The 27836-nt window shown below is 42.9% G+C and overlaps 1 protein-coding gene across 12 annotated transcripts in view; it reads right to left on the reverse strand.

The window, feature by feature from the left end:
- SFMBT2 (Scm like with four mbt domains 2) overlaps window positions 1-27836 on the reverse strand; it is a 181795-nt gene that overhangs the window by 145459 nt on the left and 8500 nt on the right. For 10 of the 12 annotated variants that reach the window (XM_081557206.1, XM_081557204.1, XM_081557198.1 and 7 more), the window contains 3 exons: window positions 19745-19895; window positions 10062-10156; window positions 6520-6760 (listed from right to left, as the gene is read on the reverse strand). In XM_081557206.1, coding sequence (XP_081413332.1) covers window positions 6520-6760; window positions 10062-10156; window positions 19745-19844 — 436 coding nt within the window. In that variant the 5' untranslated portion in view covers window positions 19845-19895. The remainder of the gene's footprint in view (window positions 1-6519; window positions 6761-10061; window positions 10157-19744; window positions 19896-27836) is intronic. The other 2 variants (XM_081557209.1, XM_081557207.1) reach the window with 1 other exon arrangement.

Genomic DNA, 27836 nt, shown 5'->3' on the forward strand with positions numbered 1-27836 from the left:
CATCCTGTATCCAGGATGGATACAAGAGGGCAGAGGTGGGAGGGTGAGGGGAGTTCAAAATATTCAGAGAGCCACAAGGCCCTGGGCACAACTACTCAGGACAAATGCAAACTCCGAGGTTCTACTTTTGAAGATTTGATGGCTCCGCTTCAAGTGTTCTCAATTTGGCATTCTAAAATTTTCACTGGTTTAAACAGTTGCAAAGGATGTCATTTCCTACGTACTGCTGACATGACATTTTGAATAAAACTGCTCTATCGCTCTCATAAAATATATTCAACGGAATAATCTGATCTCTCCCATCATACATTTTCAAACAGACATAAATAAAAGCTCCTTACTGGTCAATTTGAGTAGCGTTCCCTTTTCTCCTTGAAGTCACAGATCCTCAGACTCTTACCCTAACATGTGCTTAGTCGCTCAGTTGTGTCCGACTCTTTGTGACCCCATGGACTGTAGCCCGCCAGGAATCCCTGAAAACGGAGAGTCTGTGTTTAGTGTCACAAAGCAGTCCACCCTAGGGACACATCCTTCTCCAAAGTGGATAAAAGATGGCTAAGGCGGGGGAGGCAGGGAGGCACACTGATGGTGTCACTCCAGCAGATGGAAACTGATTCCCCAAGTCGACCCATGCAGAGCAACCCTTGGAAAGATGCTGGTGCACAAAGGGCCCAGGAAACACCATTGGAAACCAGAGGACAGGTCTGCTGGTAACAGGTCTGGGGCCCAGGGCAAAAGCACACATTCAGGTCCACAGACATGGACCATTTCCATGTGGAAATATTTTTAACTTATTAATCAAAGCAAACTGACTGTGAATTACATTCTATCTGCCTACACTGACAAATACATCTTCAGTGGACAGAATCAAAAAGGATGTAAAAATCTGTGGTTTATATATGACTGTAGGCTGGCAAAATGCCAAAGATTACTAAATTTAATTATGATCACTTGTCTGGGTGTTCTGCTGATGGGCTAGCAATGTTTGGATGAGTAATAAAATAAATCAGTAAACTGTTTTATATGTGTGTGTATATGTGTGTGTGTGTGTATGTGTGTGTAGAGAGAGAGAGTCCATAAAATCTGTTTCTGCCTTCAGTTCAGCAAAATCATGTCTAGTTAAGAAAAAATAAGAGAGAAAGCTCCAAACACATAATTTGTCTATTAGTCACAGAAATCATCTGAGATTAAATTATACAAATATACTTATTTGAGGGCTTCCCTGTGGCTCAGCTGGTAAAGAATCTGCCTGCAATGCAGGAGAGCTGGGTTTGATCTCTGGGTTGGGAAGATCCCCTGGAGAAGAAAAAGGCTCCTGGAGAATTCCATGGACTGTATAGTCCATGGGTTCACAAAGAGTTGGACACAACTGAGTGACTTTCACTTTCTTCCATTTATGTGCAATCTTTACAATTATAGTATTTTCATCAAAAAAAACTAACGTGCAAAAATAAAAATTTTAAACTGCTGTGTCTTCAGAGAAGAATCTGTGTGAAGGGTTGACCTCTCCCAAAAAGAGGGAATCTCCAGTGGGAAGCTCTGGACTTCCTCAGCAACCCAGGTCTTCCTGTCTCTCCAGGAAACGGCCGCGGGACTAGAATGGCAACTCTGCCCTGGGTCTGCAGCCTGCTAGCCTCCCCCATCAGACTGTGGACTTGCCAAACCTCCACAACAGGGTGAGCCAATGTGTTAAATCTGGGTGGGTTGGGTGGGGTGTGTGTGTGTGCGCACAATTCTATTCTGTCTGATTCTCTGAAAAACCCGGATTAACACAACACCAAACTCTACTCTGAAATCTCACCGCCTAAGACCCCAGGATTTTACATACAAGCTGTATTTGCCCAGCTTTCACAAGGTTCTAGGCTCAGGACACAATCCATGCACACATCAGTCACTCACTGAGAGCTGGAGTCAAACAAGGCAGACTGTCCCAGGGACCAAACTGGAGGCATGACCCTGGGACAGAGGCACGGTCATGGAAGGAGGGCACAAGCCCGGAAGGTGGGCAAGGCCCGGGAATGTGGAACCATGATGAGAGACTTAATAGGACGCAGTGTGAGGTCCAGAGGCTTGTTCAGGAACTCAGAGGAAGAAGAGAAATTGAAGCACACTTCTCCAACAGGCTAGAAGGAGGTAAAAGCATGATGGAGACCGGAAAGATGGCACTGAGGGCCCCTGGACAGAGGACACCGAGGGCTCCTGGGTCAGGGTCGGAGAGCAGGGAGGTTCACTAGTCAGCGTCAGGGCTGGGGAGAACAGCAGTCCCAGGGCTGTGCCAAAGGGGACGAGCCTGTTTGAAGGTGAGTGGAGGCTTCTCTTGCAGGCTCTACGTTAGGGTCACGGTAGTGAAGGGTCTGCCCACAGCAGGAACAGGGTCCAGTGAGAGCTGAGAGCCCCCCCACAAGGGACCACCAGGACCAAAGCCCAGTTGGGAGCAGCCGGAGGCCAAGATCCCTAGATGGGCAGTAAGGGACCAAGGAAGACAGCTGATGGGTGGGCTTGGGACTCCGACAGCATTAACCATGCAGAAGAGGGACCAGACAACAGGGCAAGGAAACCCACAGGACCAACTCACCCTCACTTCCACACAGAATTAAACACTGGCCTGATTTAAAGTACATATAAACACATCTACGACTAACACCAAAAAGGAAAATCTCATAGTACCACTCTGTGCTTACAATTTTCCCATGGTGCAGAAAAACCCAAATAGCATCTGATACAATTTACATAACTTTACATAATCTCATGATTACCATTTGGCAAGGAAGTTCCAGAACAGATCTCTTCGTTTATTTGCCTCCAAAAATGACAAAATGGAAAACAGTCTGGACAGAAGTTTTCTATCCTCTTCTTAAAAATCTCAAAAAGCCAAATCCACCACTTTTCTTAATAATAATTTTCTTGAATTTTTCACATTAAACCATCTAACATTTAGTCAACTCCAAGAGTCCACTTAGATTTACCTTTTCTCTTTGAGTTTATAGTATATATATTTAATTTTATTACTGTACAAATCAAATTCCAGTTATAATATTAGACAGCCAATGAAAACAATGTGATTGTTAGGTTTTGCTAGTATTACTGAAATGTCATTACATTTTTTAAAAAATAGGAATTTTAAATGCTGACTGTCTCATGTAACACAAACAAACTCTAGTTTGAGTCCACAGTTAAAAAGGGTTATAGACTGGTAAGTCCTGTCACCCGCTCACGTTAGGGTCTTGTGTACCAACGGCCACATCTTTTATTTCACAATCAGCTATAGCAAAAACAGTAATTCCCCCAAATAGTCCAGCACCAGCTTCACAACCAGGCAGGATCCAGTCCCACAACCTAACAGAAGGCCACAGTCACACTTTCTCCCAACACTTCATGAATAAACATCCCTGTATTCAAATAAGTTACCTATTAACTAACTCCAGTCATTTTGATTCAACCTCGAAAGGCAAATAGAGTCATTCTGGCAAGACTGCAGAGTTTGCAATTCAAATTATGGAAATTTTAATAATGGGGAAAATAAAAATTAGTGGCATGAATCCTAAGGCACCAGAATTCCAATACTTTCCTTGCAACAGTAGAAAGCGCACATAAATATAATACCTCTCAATGTATAAGCCAGGGGCTGGGAGGGGAGGCGTTATTTGGATGGGCATCTTCCCATGTGTTTACCTGCAATCTCACAGGAGCATTCCTTTCTGGGATTTTGCAGGTACCTGCCAAGATGCCAAAGCTCCCCAAGCCCAGACGTTAAGAGGCAATGTTGTTACTTCTGAACAAGCAGTGAAACAGTCATTGGGTTAAATGATTTCCTTACATTATCACCATAAACAATAATTATTTGGCAGCTGCCCTTTGCAAGCGTGAACGTGCTTATGAATAAATCGAGCTGTATTGATTCAGCAAGCTGAAATGCTTTACATTTTGCTCCGGTATTAACAGCTATCATCCTCCACTGCACTTAGTGAGGCTTTAATGTACTGTGCTCCTTAATACTTTTAATATGAAAGATTAGTGGCGATTAGCTCTGGAGCAGGAACACTGCTCTTGGAATAGCCAGTGGGTCACTAAACCCAAGTCTCTCTGAACGTGTCTTTATTAAAGGAACTCTCTTAACAAACTACCACGGAGCTGTTGCCATGCTGTTTCCTTCCTCCTAACATCAATGCTGTAATGATGGTCTGCACTGATTCAAAGATTAATTTCACTTAAAAGGGCAAGGCAGGGACTTCCTTGGCAGACCAGTGGTCCAGAATCTGCCTTGCAATGCATGGGACGCTGGCTCGATCCCTGGTCAGGGAACTAAGATCCCATGTGCCACAGAGCAACTAAGCCTGCATGATCAACCAGGTATGGTTGTGGGATGTACTTGGTTCTCTGTACGCAAGATTTCCACCTACTAAGCCCACACGCCACAACTAGAGAGTCTGTGCACCTTGATGAAGTTTCCATATGACTCAACAAAGATGTCACACGCCACAACTAAGACCCAAGGCAGCCAAATTAAATAAATAAATACAAAACGAAAAAAGAGCAAGGCAGGAACATACAGGACTGCAGAAGATGCCACATGCTTGGTAAAAGATCATCTAAAATTTTAAAAATGACCCTTTTTCAGGGCAGTGACTTTAGAAGACAGAAAGCTACTTGAAGAATCCCAAAATGATGTGAAAAACTGGGGCCCTGCACCCTACATGTGACCAGAGAAGGCAGTCCTCTCCCTTCCCCATTAATAAGAAAATCACCCAAAACTCCCATCCTCTTGGTTGATCCAACGGTATGTTGAAACTGACATCCACGTTCTGACCAGTCTCTCAGAAACTGAGTGCTCCCAGATCTCAGGGTTCCAAAGAGGAAGCCGAGTCTACAGTTCTGTATCTAGTGAAATTCTACCCATGGCAGGCAACAAAGGACCCAAATGCTCATCACGATTTCCCCACCGAGTTTGCTCCCTGATCCACAGAAACATCACTGGCCCCAACAGTCACAAAGAAACCTGACTTCTGTAACTGGCACAGACTCCCGTGCTGGAATTTCACCGATTCTAATCCGAAAGCAAACTCCGCTCTTCATGCACCCGACAGGAAAACCGGTGCCCTCCTTCCCTTTCCGAGGATCACAACCAAGGCAGGTCATGCTGGAAAGCTCTTTAGAGATTACACACTATCACCTCTCATTTCAAAGAGGAGAAGACGGAGAGGTCTCACCCAGGTCCCTACAGGAAATGGCAGACAAGAACCCCCATCTCTGGCTCCACCTGCCATGTTTCTGCTTCTTCCCACCCCACTGATTCCTGGGATCAGTAAGAAAATCTCTCTATCATCATGCAGCATCTCTAACAAATACATGAGGTGTCATGGACCCCTTTCACTTGTGTTAAATAGTCTGGGACACCTTTCAAGTTTAACCATGACAAACAGCAACCAGGTACAGCTGTGGGATATACCGTGCGATGGGCTCTGCAAGACAGAAAACCACACCACCAAGAATCCTTGTGCAAAAACACATTCCACGGTTCCCTCTGGAACGAGTTGCTATCTCTGGATACAAAGCAATGATTATCCTGCACTACAGCAATCAATAAAACCTCTTGCCCCCTGAACCTGCGACTTCCTGACTTTGTTCTCTGTACGCAAGATTTCCAAGCTGTGTATCGATCACCTACTCAATTTTGTTAAAAGTTCTCTAAAATGAGCAATAAAGAAATTCTCCAATTAGCATCACTTGGGATGGTCTGAACAGACTTCAGATCTTTCAGTCACATTAATGGTGTCTCTTTCTCACGGGGTTTCCCCATTTTTCACTTGCAATTTGTCATTTTAAGTGTGTCTGGGTCTTGCCTAAGAGCACAAAGTCAAGAGGATACAAATTTGATGGTGTTTCTGAAACTAGGGCGGCTGCCACATTTTTCACCCAAGCGAGAAAGAAGAATTGATTCATCAACTCTGCCCTCTTTTCTAAAGCTATAGCATGGATTTTTTTTTTTAACTAAATGAACCCATCAGCTCTTAAGAGTATTAAAATTCTGTACCCTGGAACTTCTCTGTAAAACGACCCACTAGAGGATGTATTATAAAGTGAAGAAACCCACTTACATCTTCTCCGAGTGTTTTAAAAGTGTCAAAATTAAAGAGTAGTCTTGAGATAAAAAAGGACGGCAAAAAGGCAGGATTTCACCCGGAAACAAGGCAAGACAACCCCTCAGCAGGAAATAGAGAACAAGACCTCCACTGCCAGCATCACTTCAGCCTTCCTTTCCCTATCTCTAAAAACCCACACAAGGATTGATTAAGCTCAAAGGCCATAAAGGGCCACAGTGGGTTCAGCCATCAGGTTCAGCTCCAACTCTTGAAAATGCACCCAGCTCCCCCTTACTCCAGCACCCTCAGGCTAATGCCACTCAAGAAGAGATTGTGAAAACGGTGGACCTTCCTAGGAAATCACAGTTATCAAATCGCTACAAGGTTTCTCTCTGAGCATCACAAGTGATGCCCGAGAGCTGGGCCAGCCCATGCTCACCGTCCGGGGGCATGAGGGTCTTGTTGTTCTGTGTGCACCATCCCACGGGGTGCAGGTCTGCGATCACCACATCACACCAGAAATCAGCCCGGCGGTCCTCCCCATAACCACAGTAACGCAGCAGCAGCAGCTGCCCGCAGGTGGTGATGACCGTGGCCACCCAGTACGTATCCGGATTCTTCTTGTTGGCTACCTCCAGCTTCATCCCCGGCTGGAAGTTGCTCTGAATGCTGATCTCAACCTTAAAGAACCAAAAACACAAGAAATCCATCACACACTAGACACATAACATCCAGAAGATAACAAAAACGATTAAAAACAGAACACTTAATATTTGTTTCCTTAGACTGTCACTGCCTAAGAGAAATATAATGTGAACCACTGGTGAGTCATTAAATTTCCTAGTAGCCACTTTAAAAACAGACAAAACAGATGAAATTAACTTTAGTAATGTATTTTAATTAACCCAAAGGATCCCAAGTAGCATCATTTCAAGATGTAATCAACATAAAAAAATAGTAACAAGAAAGTTTACATTCTTATTTTCCAAGGAAGCCTCTGCAATCTGGTGTGCACTGTACACTTAACAGCACATCCTGTTACTAAACAGAACGTGGGTCTGTTAGTCAGACATGCAGTAAAATCAATCGACAGACCGGGCTATGGTGAAGGAGAAAGTACAGTGTTTACTGCAGGGCCAAGCAAGGAGAATGGGCAGCTCATGCTCTAAAGACCCAAACTCCCTGATGGTTTTCAGGGGAGGGTTTTTAAAGGCAAGGTTAGGGGTATGGGTCACAAGGTGTGAAATCAGCTAATGCACAATTCTCTGACTGGTTGGTGGTGAGGTAACAGGGTGATGTGTTGAGAAACTCAATCATCAACTTTCTGGTTCCAATGTGTCTGGGGTCTACATGCTGCTGGGTGCCATGCAGTTAACCTCTTCTAGCTGGTGGGGGTTTTGGTATCTGCAAAACTACTCAAGGATAATGCTCAGGATATTATCTGTAGCCCATGAGGAGGAATTAAGGGTCCTTGACTTTGTTTTATGGCTAAACTATTATTATTTTGGGCTTCCCTGGTGGCTCAGTAGTAAAGAATCTACCTGCAAATGCAGACGGCATGGGTTGTATCCTTGGGTTGGGAAGATCCTCTGGAGGAGGAAATGGCTACCCACTCCAGGATTCCTGCCTGGGAAATCTCATGGACAGAGGAGTCTGGCAGGCTACAGTCCATGAGGTCGCAAGAGTCAGACATGACTTGGCCACTAAACAACAACAATTATTACTTTGTCTTGCTTGACGGCTTTCCCTTGTTCCTGTATTTTTCTTACTTCTCTGATTAAATCTGCTCTTTGAAACTCAGAGAAGACCTTAGGAGGCTAAAGCTTTGGAGGTAGGGACATGGGGGTTTGTCCCCAGGAAGGTCCTGTAATTTCCTGCTCACTTTCAATCTCAATTCGGATGATACACTTTCCAAGTGCTAGACAGCACGTGGCTAGATGGCATGTGAACAGTACAGTCTCAGAAAATGGATTTTCATTTTTTTTTAAATTAAGGGTTATCATCTATGAATGGGCTTCCCAGGTGATGCTAGTGGTAAAGAACCCACCTGCCAATGCAGGAGACTTAAGAGACAAGGGTTCGATCCCTGGGTCGGGAAGATCCTCTAGATGGCAGCCCAATCCAGCATTCTTGCCTGGAGAATTCCATGGACAGAAGGGCCTGGCAGGCTGCAGTCCATTAGGTCACATCAAGCTGGACACGACTGAAGCAACTTAGCAAACACACACGTGTCTATGAGTATTTGCCAGCCCTCTCCACAGAAGAAAGCTTTCTAGCCTTGCAAGCTGCAATATTCTAGAGCAAGCACATCAGATGTCCCTGAGTATCTGCTGTACAAAGAGATGATGGGATTATAAACTGTTCACCCATGGGCCCTCTGCAGTACAGGACACTCTACCATGACTGAAAGGGAGGGAGAACAGACTGGATGAAAGAGAACAGCACTGAGTTCATACAGACAGATATTGGTAACTTCCCGGTACAGAAAGGAAGGACAAAATTGTCTATCAATTGTTATTTAGCTGCTAAATCATGTCTGATTCTTGGTGATCCCATGGACTGGAGCCCACCAGGCTCCTCTTTCTATGGGATTCCTCAGCACGAATCCTGGAGTGGGTTGCCATTTCCTTCTTCAGGGAATCTTCCCAACCCAGGGATAGAACCCGCATCTTCTGCATTGGCAAGCAGTTTCTTTACCACTGAGCTTCCAGGGAAGTCCTACCTCATTCCTACCTGGAGAAATCTACCAATCCTTCTGGTATCATAAAAGGTTCACGTTATGACAGCTTTTGCAAAACGGAAACCACTTGGTATGCCAGGCAAGTTTTAGTTTTGTTATGTTTTAATATTTGGCTGCTGGTTTCACTAAATGGCCACAGTCCCATTCACAATAAACCAGTAATTGTAACAATCTAAGTGTCAGTGTTAAAAAGGATCAGGAATGCAATCCACCTTTAACAAGGTCATGCAAGTTTAATAAGATCTTAAACTCCTTTTCAAAAGAACACTTCACCTCCAAAAAGAATAAAATGTTGCATTAAAGAAAGTGTTTTCCTAATTCAACAAAAGAGCCAGAGGGAAGACCAGGTAGAGAAAGTCCCCCGATTTGCTCACAATGGCTAAATCTCTGCCTTGGGAAGCCCAGTATGGAGAGGGTTGGGGGGGAATGTCTCTCATTATTAAATTTTCATTTCCAGAAAAGCAAAGAGTAAAAGCAGGAACTTGGGTCCTAGAAAATTACTCTTTTTCTTGCTAATGACGTATCACCAAAATCTCCTATCTAAGCAAACACTGGATTAAAAACTTAATTTTTTTTATTTCCTGGGACTTGCCCTCTGCTTGGCACACTATTTGCATTGTTCAAAACAAGTATTGATGAGGGTAATTTTTTGGTTTGATCCAAATGTTTCCTCAGTACTTCTGACCTTTCCTATAATTTGGCTCATCTGTCCACAAACGGCTAGACTGCTTTTCAAGTGTCCTTTCAAAGTAAAAATATCAACGCAAAATTAAAATATACAGTCATTACACCTTCTAAGAAGACATGATTCATAACACCTACTTGCCTAGTTTGCTTTTATTTGCTCACATCAACCTTACCCGTCTCTGTCCCCCAGACGGAAGGGAACACAGCATTCTGCTCTGGCTTTTTGAGGCACAAAACAAGGCTGAAACCAGTGAGCACCTGTCCTGGGCATGATCAGAACAAGGCTCACCTTGCCCACTCACTTCCTCATCTCCTCCATATTTCTAACAAACTGTTAGTCGCTCAGTTGTGTCCTATTCTTTGCGAACCCATGAACTCCTCTGTCCATGGAATTCTCCAGGCAAGAATACTGGAGTGGGTAACCATTTCTTTCTCCAGGGGATAAATCTTGGCCAAATTTATCTTTCCTTTTCATTCCCTTTCACAAAACAGGTTTGGCATCTCCCACGCCCCAAAAAACGCAAACCAGAAGAAGGGATGTCACCATCACTTACATGTTTGAAGGATGTATGTGGGGCCGCACTGGCTCCCGTCTCTTCCAAGTACTCCCCCCAGTTAAAGCCGGTCTCCTCCAAGCTGGAGCCTTCTTCTGTGGAAAGACCAAAAAAAAATTTAAATTTTTTAAAGTTTAAAAGAAACACCCAAAACAAAAACCAACCCCCCCCCCAAAAAAAAAACAAACCAGAAAATCAATACTAGCATGAAGAATGGAAAGGCACTGGGCTTCTATGAAAATCAGAAACTCTTTGGTGCAAGTGAGGAACAAATTCAACATGTAGAAGGGCACTGCTGAATTCTTTTTCAAAGTTTCCATTTGCTGGTTTTAGAAACAGAGTACTGGAGAGAGACATAGAAGTGACCTAGGAGTGTGTCTATGTATGCTCAGTCATGTCCGACTCTTTGTGACCCCATGGACTGCAGCCCGCCAGGCTCCTTTGTCCATGGGATTTCCCGGCAAGAATCCTGGAGAGGGTTTCCATTTCCTCCTCCAGAGGATCCTCCCTACCCAGGGGATCAAATGGTCTCCTGCAGCTCCTGCATTGGCAATCGGGCTCTTTACCACTGAGCCACCCAAATGTCCATCAATGGACAATGGATGAAGAAGATGTGATACAATAGAATATGACTCAACCATAAAAGGGGAGAAATGGGGTTATCTGTAGAGATGCAGATGGACCTAGAATCTGTCATGCAGAGTGAAATAAGTCAGAAAGAGAAAAACAAATATCATCTGTTAACACATATATGTGGAATCTAGCAAAACAGTACTGATGAACTTATCTGCAGGGCAGGAACAGAGACACAGAGAATGGACATGTGAACACAGAAGGGGAAGGTGGGACAAATGAGGAGGTTGGGATTAACATACAGACACTTTTGGTGCTGTCAAGGCCTGACCCTAACGAACCCGCATCAGGACCAGAGGAGACCTGACGGTTCCGGTCCCTGGAAGCAGTGGTGAGACCAAAGCCAGGGCTTAAACCTCAAGTTCAACTCTGAAGCCACTCCCCAGAACTCCTGATCCTTCATAAAACTCTCATCTAAACTGTCACCAAAAAGGCTGTTTCTGCCCAATTTGAATTCATTACAAGCTACATTTCCACTCTCCTCTCCCAATCAAACAGGCCAGAGCAGCTCTTGGCGCTCACCCAGGCATTCACGCCTGGGTGAATTTCAATCACGAAAGGACAAGGTATTATTGGGCCCCCACCCGCACGTGAGTCAGTGATATCAGGGCTCGGGAAAGCACAGATGCTCCCTATCATCTAAACAAATCTTTGAGGGACTCCCCTGGAGGTCAGTGGTTAAGAATCCGCCCTTCCAATGCAGAGGATGCAGGTTTCGTCCCTGTTTGGGAAGCTAAGATCCCGCATGCCTCGGGGCCAAAAAACCAAAGCATAAAACAGAAGCAGTATTGTAGCAAATTCAATAAAGACTTTTAAAATGGTCCACATCCGAAAAAAAAAAAAAAACTTTAAATAAATACTTTAAAAAGCACCCAAGAGCCAGACTTCAGTGATGTTAACTCTAAGTATGCTGTTTCAGAAGGTCTTGTAGGTCTTCATGGGATCACAAAGAGTTGGACATGTCTTAGTGACTGAACAACAATGCTGTTTTAACAATAAAATCATACACAAGTTGAAGATTACCCACAAGACGGCCTCTTGGAAACTGTAGCAAGTAACACTTCCTCAGCCACCTATGCCCTCAGTAGCTGATTCTCTGAAGACATTTCAAAGAGCAACAGATAAACACACAATGTTTATGAGTGGTGGTCTCATAAACCCACAGCAAATATTTACAGCTGATTCATAAACCTCTTAAACCCATCCACGTCTTATCAAGGAAACTCTCGACAAACTCTCTTCCCTGCACAAGAACCGGAGGGAGGCATTTCCCATGATGTGATGCAAACAGACTATGAAGAGCTACTATGGAAATTTCACGAATTAAAAGAAGGGAGTGTTTATTAGTGGTAATCCATTTCTGGAATACAGAACGCTAGTATGTGACCAGAATCATTCATATTAACTAGAAAAAGAATACTGAACACTTTACTGAAAAGTGGACGTGCAAACAACTTCACAGTGAAAAATGCAATCAACACAGGACTCACCCATCTTTTTTTAAGGGATCAGATCTTGGGTTTTAGAATATTACCATCTGAAATAAGACTAACTTTGCAAGGGGAAAAAAAATTTTTTTTTGGCCATGAAACATGTGGAATCTTAGTTGGCCAACCAGGAATCAAACCTGTGCCCCCTACACAAAGTCTTAATTAGTTAGCTGCCAATGAAGTCCTTTGCAAGGGAAATATTAAACCTATTTCCAGTACCCAGTCAAGGAACAGAAAACCAGCTGATTTAGAGTAAATGAAATCTTACAGGGCACCTTCTTGTGTGCTAGATATTTAAGTGGAAAGAGAAAAGAAGAAGATATTTAATCTTTATCATTCTAACTGCTGATAGTTCCTAGGATCACAAGGTTTAGAAAACAGTTCTACTGTTGCAATGAGCCAACTCATTGGAAAAGACCCTGATGCTGGGAAAGATTGAAAGCAAAAGGAAAAAGGGGTGACAGAGGATGAGATGGTTGGGTGGCCTCACCAACTCAATGGACATGAGTTTGAGCAAAACTCCAACAGATGGTGAAGGACAGGGAAGCCTGACGTGCTGCAGTCCCTGGGGTCACAAAGAGTCAGACACGACTTAGCCACTGAACAACAACCACTGTAAGTACACTGAACAGCCACACGGTATAGATGAAACTCAGCAAGGACTAGCCAACATCCATCCTAGGTCTGAGTTCATGGCTGCAGGACTACACCTGGGTAGGGGGGAGGACAAAACACAAGGTCCTCAAGGCTGTCTCAGCTTTCCAGACCCCGAAAAGGCCAGAGAGACTTTCCAGAAAAAAAAGAAAAACACCCCATTCTCCTAGCTAGGGAGGCAACAACTGTTCAAAGAGACTTTAAAAGCAGAGGAGGGGGAATATTACTGAGTCACACTGAACTAGTCTCCAGCAGGAAGAGTAAGAGATCTGGAATTTTCTACGAGGAATGCTGATTCCTTTTCTTCCCAAAGAGAAGAGCCCATGGAACTCTGGTTTTTGTTGCTCAGTCGCTAAGTTGTGTCCAACTATTCACGTTGGTATGACCCTAATACAAAATATATATATATATATCAGGCCCACATTTCCAGCATAATTCTTTCACTCAGTGGCTTGCCCCGTCTAAATGGGCAGTGCCACTCTATCTGCAGGCTTCATCAGCAAATTACATTGAGTTGGTCTAAAAAAAAGAATGTCAAGGAATCTACATCAGCACACTGTTTTTGCTTTCATCTTTGCAATTGAAGAAATGGAGAGTTCCAGGAATCCAATCCCAACCCAACTTCCTTCTCTGAGTCCCGTACCAGAGCCGCTCAAGCTGTCTGCTGGGGAGGCCTCGGTGCCTCCATGGGGCTTATCCTGGGGGTGGCCTCAGGGCCCCTGGGAGAAGGAGGAATTTTACATGGTAACCCTGAATATGCTTTGCAAGCACTGTTGCTGAAGCTCCAATACTTCCGCCACCTGATGCAAAGAGCTGACTCATTAGAAAAGACCCTGATGCTGGGGAAAACGGAAGGCAAAAGAAGAATGGAACAGCAGAGGATGAGATGGTTGGATAACATCAGTGATTCCACCAACTCAATGGACATGAATTTGAGCAAACTTCGGGAGATAGTGAAGACAGAGGAGCCTGGCGTGCTGCAGTCCATGGGGCCACAAAGAGTCAGACACAACTTAGCGACTGAAAAACAATTTCACTGAGGGGACTCAAGTGTCATGGGCCCCAACTACTATTTGAGCCTTCCTTAAAATGAGGCAAAATGAAAAATAAAAAAGCTGTTTATGAGACAGAGTCCTCTGTGTGAAGCTGAAGTTTTCACAGCAAAAAGTGGATCATCAAGTAGGGAATTACAGCAACTGGGAGTGAGGGTGGCGGACCCCCAGCTACACAAACACCCAGGAGCAACCACGTTAGACTCATGGTCTCATTAAAATGCAAAGACACATCTTATAACTTTTCAGATGGAGGTCAAATCTCCCAGAAGTTAATAGTCATTTTTTAATGAATTCTACAGAGCAAATGTTTATGATTCAGAGCTGAGCTGTCCTTATACAAGTTGCTGTTATGTAAATATCACAGACCTTTGTTTTTAAAAAGTTATCTTTTAAAAAAAATTATCTTTTTAAAATAAACTCTTTATTATGTCAGTAGTTATAAAAAGATGCATGTGTAAATTCACTGGTTAAATATAAAATTCAATCAGAGATGTCCATTGCTTTGTTTGGGATTTCTTAAAAGGAGAAATTAAAAAGCGGAGACATAAATGGATGCTGAATTTTGTCAAAGGCTTTTTCTGCATCTATTGAGATAACCATATGGCTTTTTTCTTTCAATTTGTTAATGTGGTGTATTACATTGATTGATTTGCGGATGTTAAAAAAACCTTGCATTCCTGGGATAAAGCCCACTTGGTCATGATGTATGATCTTTTTAATATGATGTTGGATTCTGTTTGCTAGAATTTTATTAAGGATTTTTGCATCTATGTTCATCAGTGATATTGGCCTGTAGTTTTCCTTTTTTGTGACATCTTTGTCTGGTTTTGGAATTAGGGTGATGGTGGCCTCATAGAATGAGTTTGGAAGTTTACCATCTTCTGCAATTTTCTGGAAAGAGTTTGAGTAGGATAGGTGTTAGCTCTTCTCTAAATTTTTGGTAGAATTCCGCTGTGAAGCCATCTGGTCCTGGGCTTTTGTTTGCTGGAAGATTTCTGATTACAGTTTCGATTTCCGTGCTTGTGATGGGTCTGTTAAGATCTTCTATTTCTTCATGGTTCAGTTTTGGAAAGTTATACTTTTCTAAGAATTTGTCCATTTCTTCCAAGTTGTCCATTTTATTGGCATATAGCTGTTGGTAGTAGTCTCTTATGATCCTTTGTATTTCTGTGGAGTCTGTTGTGATCTCCCCATTTTCATTTCTAATTTTGTTGATCTGATTCTTCTCCCTTTGTTTCTTGATGAGTCTGGCTAATGGCTTGTCAATTTTGTTTATCTTCTCGAAAAACCAGCTTTTAGTTTTGTTGATTTTTGCTATGGTCTCTTTTGTTTCTTTTGCATTTATTTCTGCCCTAATTTTTAAGATTTCTTTCCTTCTACTGACCCTGGGGTTTTTCATTTCTTCCTTCTCTAGTTGCTTTAGGTGTAGAGTTAGTTGATTTATTTGATTTTTTTCTTGTTTCTTGAGGTACGCCTGTATTGCTATGAACCTTCCCCTTAGTATTGCTTTTACAGTGTCCCATAGGTTTTGGGTTGTTGTGTTTTCATTTTCATTCGTTTCTATGCATAATTTTATAATTTCAGCATCCATTTATGATTAAAACGCTCCAGAAAGCAGGAATAGAAGGAACATATCTCAACATAATAAAAGCTATATATGACAAACCCACAGCAAACATTATCCTCAATGGTGAAAAATTGAAAGCATTTCCCCTAAAGTCAGGAACAAGGCAAGGATGCCCACTTTCACCACTACTATTCAACATAGTTTTGGAAGTTTTGGCCACAGCAATCAGAGCTGAAAAAGAAATAAAAGGAATACAGAGAGGAAAAGAAGAAGTAAAACTCTGTTTGCAGATGACATGATCCTCTACATAGAAAACCCTAAAGACTCTACTAGAAAATTACTAGAGTTGATCAATGAATATAGTAAAGTTGCAGGATATAAAATTAACACACAGAAATCCCTTGCATTCCTATACTCCAATATTGAGAAAACAGAAAGAGAAATTAAGGAAACAATACCATTCACCATTGCATCAAAAAGAATAAAATACTTAGGAATATATCTACCTAAAGAAACAAAAGACTTATATATAGAAAACTATAAAACACTGATGAAAGAAATCAAAGAGGACACAAACAGATGGAGAAATATACCGTGTTCATGGATTGGAAGAATTAATATAGTGAAAATGAGTACACTACCCAAAGCAATCTATAGATTCAATGCAATCCCTATCAAGCTACCAATGGTATTTTTCACAGAACTAGAACAAATCATCTCACAATTTGTATGGAAATACAAGAAACCTCGAATAGCCAAAGCAATCTTGAGGAAGAAGAATGGAACTGGAGGAATCAACCTGCCTGACTTCAGGCTCTACTACAAAGCCACAGTCATCAAGACAGTATGGTACTGGCACAAAGATAGAAATATAGATCAATGGAACAAAATAGAAAGCCCAGAGATAAACCCACGCACATATGGACACCTTATCTTCGACAAAGGAGGCAAGAATATACAATGGACAAAAGACAATCTCTTTAACAAGTGGTGCTGGGAAAACTGGTCAACCACTTGTAAAAGAATGAAACTAGAACACTTCCTAACACCGTACACAAAAATAAACTCAAAATGGATTAAAGATCTAAATGTAAGACCAGAAACAATAAAACTCCTAGAGGAAAACATAGGCAAAACACTCTCCGACATAAATCACAGCAGGATCCTCCATGACCCACCTCCCAGAATATTGGAAATAAAAGCAAAAATAAACAAATGGGACCTAATTAAAATTAAAAGCTTTTGCACAACAAAGGAAACTATAAACAAGGTGAAAAGACAGCCTTCAGAATGGGAGAAAATAATAGCAAATGAAGCAACAGACAAACAATTAATCTCAAAAATATACAAGCAACTTCTGCAGCTGAATTCCCGAAAAATAAACGACCCAATCAAAAAATGGGCCAAAGAACTAAACAGACATTTCTCCAAAGAAGACATACAGATGGCTAACAAACACATGAAAAGATGCTCAACATCACTCATTATTAGAGAAATGCAAATCAAAACCACAATGAGGTATCATTTCACACCAGTCAGAATGGCTGCTATCCAAAAGTCTACAAGCAATAAATGCTGGAGAGGGTGTGGAGAAAAGGGAACCCTCTTACACTGTTGGTGGGAATGCAAACTAGTACAGCCACTATGGAGAACAGTGTGGAGATTCCTTAAAAAACTGGGAATAGAACTGCCATATGACCCAGCAATCCCACTGCTGGGCATATACACCGAGGAAACCAGAATTGAAAGAGACGCGTGTACCCCAATGTTCATCGCAGCACTGTTTACAATAGCCAGGACATGGAAGCAACCTAGATGTCTATCAGCAGACGAATGGATAAGGAAGCTGTGGTACATATACACAATGGAATATTACTCAGCCATTAAAAAAATACATTTGAATCGGTTCTACTGAGATGGATGAAACTGGAGCCCATAATACAGAGTGAAGTAAGCCAGAAAGAAAAACAACAATACAGTATACTAATGCATATATATGGAATTTGAAAGATGGTAACGATAAACCTATATGCGAGACAGAATAAGAGACACAGATGCATGGAACAATTTTATGGACTCTGAGGGAGAAGGTGAGGGTGGGACGTTCTGGGAGAATAGCATTGAAACATGTATATTATCATATGTGAAACAGAACACCATTCCATGTTCGATGCATGTGACAAGGGCTCAGGGCCGGGGCAATGGGATGATCCAGAAGGATGGGATGGGGAGGGAGGTGGGTGGGGGGTCCAGGAAGGGGAACATATGTAAACCCATGGCTGATTCATGTCAATGTATGGCAAAAACTATTACAATATTGTAAAGTAATTAGCCCCCAACTAAAATAAATAAATTTATTAAAATAAAAAAAAATAAAATAAAATAAAAACCAAACAACAACAACAACAACAACAAAAAAAAGCGGAGACATTACTTTGCCAATAAAGGTCCATCTAGTCAAGGCTATGGTTTTTCCAGTGGTCATGTATGGATGTGAGAGTTGGACGGTGAAGAAAGCTGAGCGCCAAAGAATTGATGCTTTTGAACTGTGGTGTTGGAGAAGACTCTCGAGAGTCCCTTGGACTGCAAGTAGATCCAACCAGTCCATCCTAAAGGAGATCAGTCCTGGGTGTTCATTGGAAGGACTGATGTTGAAGCTGAAACTCCAATACTTTGGCCACCTGATGTGAAGAACTGACTCATCTGAAAAGACTCTGATGCTGGGAAAGATAAAGGGTAGGAGGAGAAGGGGACGACAGCGGATGAGATGGTTGGATGGCATCACTGACTCAATGGACATGGGTTTGGGTAAACTCCGGGAGTTGGTGATGGACAGGGAGGCCTGGCGTGCTGTGGTCTGTGGGGTCGCAAAGAGTCGGACACGACTGAGCAACTGAACTGAACTGAACTGAAAAGGAGAAACATTTTAGCACAAATTCACAGGACCTAAATATCTTCCACATTATGCTCTTTAGGACTTGGTACTTTTACTGCCATGCTCCAGGTTCAATCCCTGATTGGGGAACTAGGATCCCTCAAGCCTCGATGTACAGCCAAAAAAAAAAAAAAGGAAAGAAAGGGTCTTGGGAAGGGGCATCCAACAATTGGGCGTATCGCCCTGGCCCTCTCTTTCTGGGCACATAGGAGATGATTCTACTTGGTCGCCTCCCTTGCAGCGGCCGAAACCCACAACTAGTTCTAGTCAAGAGATTGGGAGCAATGGTCTCCCCTGCGCTCGAGCATTTAACCGCTGATTCGAGCCACTCCAGCCCGGCTCACCCCTGTGAGGACAGACCTTGGAGCACAGAGCAGAGATGACAGCCCTAAAGAGGGTGTGGGAGGACTCATCGGACAGAGCATCCTCTGGCCCTACTCAAAGGATATGACCGATTTATAAGCACTTACTGTGTTAAACTACTGAGGTTTTATTTTTTATTGGAGCACAGCTGATTTTCAATGTTGTGTTCATTTCAGGTGTACAGCAAAGTGACCAAGTTACACATACATACACACGCACACACACACCTCACATACATACTTTATCAGATTCTTTTCCATTATGGTTTACGACAGAATATTGAGTACTCTGTGCTATAGAGCAGGACGTGGTATTTTTTTTATATATAGTAGTGTGTATATGTTAATCCCAGTGTTGTAATTTATCCCTCTCCCTCTTTCCTCATTGATAAGCTTGTTTTCTATGTCTTTGAGTGCCCTTTGTTTTGTAAATAAGTTTATTTGCACTATTTTTTAATTCCATACGTAAGTGATATGATATTACACCTGACTGACTTCACTTAGTATGATAATCAATCTCTAGATTCATACATGTTGCTGCAAATGGCAGTATTTCATTCTTTTTGTGGCTGAGTATGAGTCCATTGATTCTAGGTACCACATCTTCTTAATCTATTCATCTGTCAATGGACACTTGGGCTATTTCCAAATCTTCACTACTGTAAACAGTGCTGCACCAACAGTGAGGTGCATTTATCTATAGTTTTGTCCAGATATACACCCAGGATGGGGACTGCTGGATCACAAAGCCATTGAGATTTTGAAGTGACATGTCACCTCATCATAACCTAGCCTGCTCTGTCTAGTATTTTGAACCCAATTCTGCGTAACTTTCAAGCTGCTATATGCTTATAAATATCCCTGCAGATCTCAGAACAAGCAGTATGTAAAGCCTCAGAATACTGCCCCAATGTTTTCTAAACATTCTCAGGAAGATACTGGTCAAGACGTCAAAGGGCCAAATTCGTTTAGGAAACAAAAAAGCACCTGAATCAAGATCTCCATTAGGATCAGCTGAGCTCTGACGTTTTTCCAAGGGTGAGGATGAAGGGTCCTGCATACTGGAAACTGAGACACTGCCCTCCATTCTTAACGGCTGAGATCGTCTTCTCTTAATTCATCCTGCAGGAAGAGTCACCTAAGGAAAACCGACAACAGCAGAAGTCAGAACATTATAATCATAACCACGAATTTCTGAACTCTCCAAAACTAACGATACCCCATCAAAGCTGCCACCATTTCATCACAACATGCAGGGAGTGACGTCATGTCAGGAACATAAAATACCAGGACTGAAGACTAAAGAGCACATACCCACACAAGGTCAACAACAAGGTCACAGCACAGCAAAAGCCCCCATTTTCTCAGGTCATCATCACCAGTAAGATGGACATATTTTTCATCAATCAACAGAACTGCCATTCAATCAACAGAATTGACATTTCAACCCCCAAATCTACCTTGGCGGCGTTAGTAAGACACTCCGCGATCCACCTTCTCCCTCCTCTCTCATTGGAAGCTATGAAGCAGGAACCGCACCCGCCCCAGCCTCAGCATCCCCACACACAGGGAAGGTAACTGGTGTCTCACAAGTGATTCGTTACCAAAACCAGACAAAGCATTGCTGCATGCCAATAACGTGCTTTCTGACCAGCTGCACTTTTCCTGTAATAAGATGGCGATTCCACACTTGCATTCTGATAGAACTGGTGGGAATACAGGAAAAATTACAGCCAATTCTCACAGAATCCTACAATCTGGTTTGTGTACTTCAAAGATGGTGAAATACCCAGGTGCTATCCTTACTAAGAGTCAGCCAGTCAGGGCTGGTTTACCAAAATAGGGACCTGATCCTTGCACTTCACTCTGCAGGCAGCAGTGGGCACTGCAGGGCTTCATTCTAGGAAGCGAAAAGATCAGGTTTGTTTTAGAAAGATCGTTAGGGCAGCTGCATGCCAGATAGATGGACAGACAGGGAGAGGCTGAATGGAAACAGACAGTAAACAAGAACATGCTGAGTGGCAGGGCATCACCTGATAAAGAAAAAAGCTGAGAAACTGCTGCCTAGTATTTTGTATCTCTTAAGCCCCTAGCCCTAACTTGCCCCTCCCCCATCCCCTCTCCCCACTGATAACCACTAGTTTGTTCTCTATGTCTGTGAGTCTGCTTCTGTTTTACTATATCCCTTGGTTATATTTTTTAGATTCCATATATGTGATAGCATACAGTATTTGTCTTCCTCTGACATATTTCCCTAAGCATAATACATTCCAGGTGCATCCATGTGGCTCAAATAGCAAATTTTAATTCTTTTTCATGGCTGAGTAATATTCCTTTGTATACCTATTTAAATCTGGAGAAGAAAATGGCAACCCACTCCAGTACTCTTGCCTGGAGAATCTCATGGACAGGGGAGCCTGGCAGGCTTGAGGTCACAAAGAGTTGGATGTGACTTAGTGACTGGGCACGCATGCATATCTACTTAAAAGCCATATGTGATTAGCAGCTGCATACTGAACACCCAGACTACTGCCTAGGTAAGCAGGAGTTTATGATATTTGAGTTTGGAATATGTCCTAAATCAGCACCAATTCTTGCCTCTCTTAGTAGTTTTAATACATAGCAAACTAGTTTAAAGAGCATAGGAATCTTAAAACCTAAAGAACTTCAAAAGCAGACTGAAGAGTTTCTCCATAATATTCCAAAAATCTTTCATTGCATTCTTCTTAAAGTAGTGGGGTTTTAGTGAATGTGCTGTTTTTACACCAAAACAATTTCAAAAGAGAAGCAATCTTAGCAGCTAAGTTATATCACTAAGATTACAGCTTCTTTCATTCATCTACAAATTTAAGAAAATCATTCCACCTCAGAAATGTAATCAGGCACAGTTTTTCTGCAAGGAAAAGTCTATGAACCTAACTACTAGTAAATCAGTCAAATATCAGTAGCTTCTACGCCCTTATTTAAGGAGGAAAAAGTCTGCTCAAGTTTTTAAGATTCCTATTGACTTCCCTGGTGGCTCAGATGGTAAAGTGTCTATCTACAATGTGGGAGACCCAGGTTCGATCCCTGGGTGGGGCAGATCTCCTGGAGAAAGAAATGGCAACCCACTCCAGTATTTTCACCTGGAAAATTCCATGGAGGAGGAGCCTGGTAGGCTACAGTCCATGGAGTCGCAAAGAGTCAGACACAGCTGAGCGAGTTCACTTTCACTTTCATTGATTCAACTGTCTGCGTCTAACTACATGCTATAAAAAGGTAATCAGTGACTGTAAAATAAGTGCAATTTTAATGAACCAGACCCATCATTTTAAACAGAAGTCAAGAGCAACAATATTTATACCAAAAATCCACACTGTTCTGTAAGGACAAGTGAGAAGTCTTTGTCTACTCAGGCAGCTGCAAAATTTATTTTGGTAAATGACATGTCACCATTTGCTTTTTCACAATGTTTACTTTTTCCTTTCCATAAAAGGTAACCTTTCCACCTTCTGCAGAAGTCTTGTAAAATAAAATTAAAAACGGACAAATTAAAATCACTTGTAATCCTAACACCCAGGGACAATCTCTTTTGTCTCCTCCTGGTATTTCTCTGTGGGTTTTTTTTTCATGTAGAATTTAGAATTTTAATTCATTTCCATTTAACATCACCTAGAAAGCATTTCCCCTACATCATTAAACTTCTTTGAAAACATGACTTAAACTGATTGCATGATTTTTATTATAATATGAATAGGTTATTTGTTATCCCTCTCCCACTGCTGGCCATTATTTTGATTTTTTTATTTTTCATTATTATGGGCATCGTAATTTGCAATTCTCCCATGACACCTCACCTCTTTCCCACATTTTAACTTTGTTGGTATTCTTAATGGATTTTAAAGAGCCCTGCATATCTTATCCCACAAAACCCTTGCAGACATTTTCCCTTAATTCTATCCTTAGTGATACCTTCTGATACATGTATGGAACATGCTGTCTTTTTCAACTCAGTCTGATCCATCAATTCACTTTATGTCTTCTAAAAATTATATTCATAAAATGTCCTCCCCAACTGTAAGATACCAGAAGTCTAACTTCCCTGGATTTCAAGTTTCACATTTAGTTTTTTAACATATTTCTCCACATGTTTATGTTCAAATATTTTGTGAAGTCCAGCTCTGAGCTGACCACACCCTGCGGTTAATAATCCATTCCTACCCCATTGGGTTTTTAACAGCCTGTGTCTTTACCATCTATTAAATTCTTACACATACAAGGCTATGGTTCCATGCACCAACTTTCCTTTAATTATGACTCAGCAAAATAGGAACTATAACTACTACTCATACATCCTCCACTTAGTTCAGCAATCATTGAACTTGGGGCCGTTTAAGGCAGGTTTATACATGGGTGACAATGGTACTACATGTCTGGGAACCCAGACTCATGACCTGGTGATCATCACAAGGGACTCTACTGTGGACAGAAAGTGCCAGAACCTGCACACAGGGAGAAATGACTGTGCACCAGAGATGGTTCAAACCTTCATTTTCTGCTTTGTCTGCTGCTGCTGCCGCTAAGTCACTTCAGTCGTGTCCAACTCTGTGCGACCCCATAGACGGCAGCCCACCAGGCTCCCCCATCCCTGGGATTCTCCGGGCGAGAACACTGGAGTGGGTTGCCATTTCCTTCTCCAATGCATGCAAGTGAAAAGTGAAAGTGAAGTTGCTCAGTCGAGTCCGACTCTTCGCGACCCCATGGACTGCAGCCTACCAGACTCCTCTGTCCATGGGATTTTCCAGGCAAGAGTACTGGAGTGGGTTGCCATTGCCTTCTCCGAATACAGCAGGGAGGAGTAACTGGTTACCCAAAATAAACATTTCTGGACCATCCTAAAAGTTGGATGTGGTCATGCTACTCCATTCTGGCCAGTGAGAAGTGTGCCGAGTGAATGAGTTCAGCCTGCCTTTTCCACCAAAGGCTGTGACCTTCTAGTTCTGATATCAGCTACCAATGACCACTTCAGAAAGAAACCAGCTACGTGGTTTCCACCCCTCTATCTGAGGGTTCCCTGATACACAGCCAATCCCAATAAATACGGACCTTGCTCCTTAGTAATATGGACCTTGCTCCTTAGTAATATGCTTGTAATGAAGATGACTGGGTGGTCCTTTAGAATTCAGGGTGTGCGCTGTTCTAATCTGAAAGCCGATCAATAATGCCCCAAAATGGGGGGGAGGGACTTTCCTAGTGACTCTGGTAAAGCATCCACCTGCCAATGCAGGAGACACAGGTCCGATCCCTGATCCTGGAAGATACCACATGCTGTGGAGCAACTAAGTCCGTGTGCCACAACTATTGAGCCTGTGCTCTACAGCCCGGTAGCCCCAGCTACTGAGCCCGTGTGCTACAAATACAGAAGTCTGTGCTCTGCAATGAGCGAAGGCCAAGCACCACAACTAAAGAGTAGCCCCCGCTTGCCGCAACTAGAGAAAAAGCCTGAGCGCAGCAAGGAGGACCCAGCACAGTCAAAAATAACTAAGTAAATTTCTTAAAAAAGACAATGTCAAATGCTGTCTGTCTCTGGTTTCTCCACCCCCACCCCACCACCGCCAAAAAAAAATCTCAGTTCGGTTTGTTGTTCCTGTTCAGTCGCTAAGTTGTGTCTGACTCTCTCCAATCCCATGGACTATAGCCTGCCAGGCTTCTTCCTTTGTCCATGGAATTTCCCAGGCAAAAATACTAGAGTGGGTTGCCATTTCCTACTCCTGAGGATCTTCCCAACCCAAAGATCAAACCTTTGTCTCCTGCACTGGCAGGCGGATTCTTTACCACTGAGCGATCAGGGAAGTCCATTAATGAAGCTTTCCCAGTGGTTCAGTGGATAAAGAATCCACCTGCCAATGCAGGAGACACGGGTTCGATCTCTGGGTCAAGAAGATGCGAAGGAAATGGCAATCCATTCCAGTATTCTTGCCTGGAAAATCCCACGGACAGAGGAGCCTGGTGGGTTACAGTCAGTGAAGTCCCAAGTTGTCGGACATGACTTAGCATTAAAAATCATTCTTACCTGTATTCATCAAAAGGCAAAGTTCAAAAACATAACACTCCGAAGGCTTCACTCCAGTGAGCATTATTGTAATAGCAATAAAAGAAATGTTGCATCTCTTTTAAAGTTACCCAATTACCTAGTCCTCTCAAAGGGATCCACTTAAAGCAGTTCAAGAAACAGGCAATTTTACTACCTATTAACATGCTTACCATTTCAAGCTCATCATTCCGAAACGGAAATGGCTGGCAGCTGTTTTTTATGTGACTCCAAAAAGAGACTCTTCCCCAGGTTGAAAATTAAAGGCGAAGGCCTAAACGGACAGCTTATGAAATTCCAGACAGGCTCTGGCTGTCCGTGGAAATCTAGCATATCTAAATCAGAGAAAAGGGCCTCATTTCACACTCCAGGAATTTCCTAATGAGCACAGGACACCTCATCTGAGCCAAGACCTTCCCAAACATTTCCATCAAAGTGGAAAATCTCAGAGCATTCTGAAGGAGGCGCAACCCAAGTTGTGACCCAAATCTCATCTCTGAAACAATCACTGCACCCACCTTCCTAAGAAGCAACATGCAAATACCAGCCTGGGATCACGGCGTTATCTGCAAGAACCACATTTATAAATGGCTCTGAAGATGAAAAGAGGTGTTAAGCACCCAGCCACTTATCAAGGAAGGTTCCCTTCTGTTTACACCCATCCTGTCACCCAGATCACTCTACTAACCATGTGTGACTAAGCCCATCTCCCCCATGCTCACTCTGTTTCTCCAAGCCAACACTCTGTTTCTTTAAGAAGAGGCAGGCCTTCCGATTCCATCATCCAGGGAGATGACCTGATTCCTTGGGACAGAAGATTTCATGAAACGTTGCCATCCACGATGTGCTCCAGAGCTTGGTTTACACCTTAACTAGGACCTCAATCTCCCGGCCATTTTGCAACCAGTTTGCATCCAGTTCACTTTAAACAAGATTGAAATCTGACACAAACAGCTGCCCCAGCATAAGAAATGCTAACTTTTCACATCCCGATTCATACCTCTGTCCCAAGAAATTAGATCTGCAGAGCATAAGAGGTGGTCAAGGAGTACATAGCAAGGCCAGTGGCAGCCAATGATCCCCACGACAGCAAACTGGGTCGTCTTTTTTTAAAAAGAAGTTTTTAAGTTGGGGGATAGCTCTTTTACAAGTAGTGTTAGTCTCTGCTGTACAACAAAGTGAATCAGCTATCCCCCCCTCCTTCTGGGGCATCTGTCCCATCCCCCACCATCCCACTCCTCTAGGTCATCCCAGAGCACCAAACGGAGCTCCCTGTGCTATACTGTAGCTTCCCACTAGCTGTCTATCCTACACACAGGAGCATATGTACATCAATGCTATTCTCTCAATTCATCCCACCTTTTTCTTCCCCCAACCTCCTGTGTCCCCATGTCCATTCTTGACATCTGCACCTCTCTTTCTGCCCTACAAATAGCTTCATCAGTACTGTTTTTCTAGATTTCACATACATGTGTTAGTATAAAATATTTGCTTTCCTCTTACTTCACTCTAACCTAGAGTCTGTCACACAGAGTGTAGCCAATTGTGTCTTCTGATTCACAGTCTTAACTGCCACCTCTTAATCTCAGAGCTAAATCAGCCAATCAAGAGCGAGAGCATGGGCAAAATGAGAAAGGTAACAGCCCTCCACGTTACTTGCTCGAGAGAAAGAAAACCCAATCAAATCGCAGACTAGCTGTGCCACCATCCTGGAAGTTCATTTATTAATTAACTATTTCCCTTAGAATTATTTACATACAATTCTCTACTTATCTCCTATCAAGATGGACCAGGCCTTGAAAGACACAATTAAATCGACTTTACAACTGGTCTTTGCATCAAGGTAGCTACCTAGGGATTGTCACACCAGAAACTGACTTCCAAGCCACAAAGGTGAATACCATCCTTACGTCAGCATACTATGGACAAGAAATACTTGACACAGAAGAGGTTGGCTGTAGGCCCTTATCAAAGCATGATGATCAGAATTAACACAGACATTCAGTGCTAGCATCTTGGACAAACTGGAAACACAGGATTTCCCTATCATCTGCAAATATTAAGAGCGATGAATTAGAGCACCACCCCAAGGCTGCAACAAAGTTATCCTGCTCCTGCTCAGTCTCTGTGCAACCCCATGGACCACAGCCCACCAAGTTCCTCTGTCTGTGGGATTTTTCCCAGGCAAGAAATCCCTGAGGAGAGGCCTGCCATTTCCTCCTCCAGGGGATCTTCCCAACCCAGAGATCAAACCTGTGTCTCTTAAGTCTCCTGCACTGGCAGGCAGATTCTTTACCACTGAGCCACCTGGGGAGCCCCCATAACAAGGCTAAGTAACCTCACATTCTACAGGAGATGTGCATCTCACATCACACACCTGTGTACAGAAGTTAGTTAGGGTAACGAGCCTGTGCATTGTACATACAGTCATTAAAACTCAAGAAATACACCTGACAGGGTCCCCTTCGGTAAGCATGCGTGCGTGCAAATCACTTCAGTTATGCCTGACTCTTTGTGACCCCTGGACCATAGCCCACCAGGCTCCTCTGTCCATGGGATTCTCCAGGCAAGAAGACTGGAGTGGGTTGCCACGCCCTCTTCCAGGGGATGTTCCCAACCCAGGGATTGAAGCCACGTACCTCTCTTAAGTCTCCTGCATTGGCAGGAGGATTCTTGATCACTAGCGCCACCTGGGAAGCCCTCTATAAGCGTCTAATCATCAGTGCCTAGTTTTCTGAGGGGGTTTTCTGAATGGATGACTTCAAGGAGGACAGATGCACAGCAGTAGTACTTCAACTAAGACACAGACGGTGAAAAGTACTGATTTGGACTCTGCAAGCCCATCCCTGAAGGATGTGACCCCAGGCTGCTGAGCTCTGGGGATCCACTTGAAGAGCATTTCAGGTTTTGACTTTAAGCCACAGATATGTATCTATAAAATTAGGCACCAATCAAATGGCATGAGAGGTATGATCTAAATGCAGAATAACAACTCTTCCCGTCCCAGGA

The sequence above is a fragment of the Giraffa tippelskirchi genome, chromosome 13, assembly GCF_054371585.1.
Source record: "Giraffa tippelskirchi isolate mGirTip1 chromosome 13, T2T-mGirTip1v1.2.pri, whole genome shotgun sequence".
NCBI lineage: Eukaryota > Metazoa > Chordata > Mammalia > Artiodactyla > Giraffidae > Giraffa > Giraffa tippelskirchi.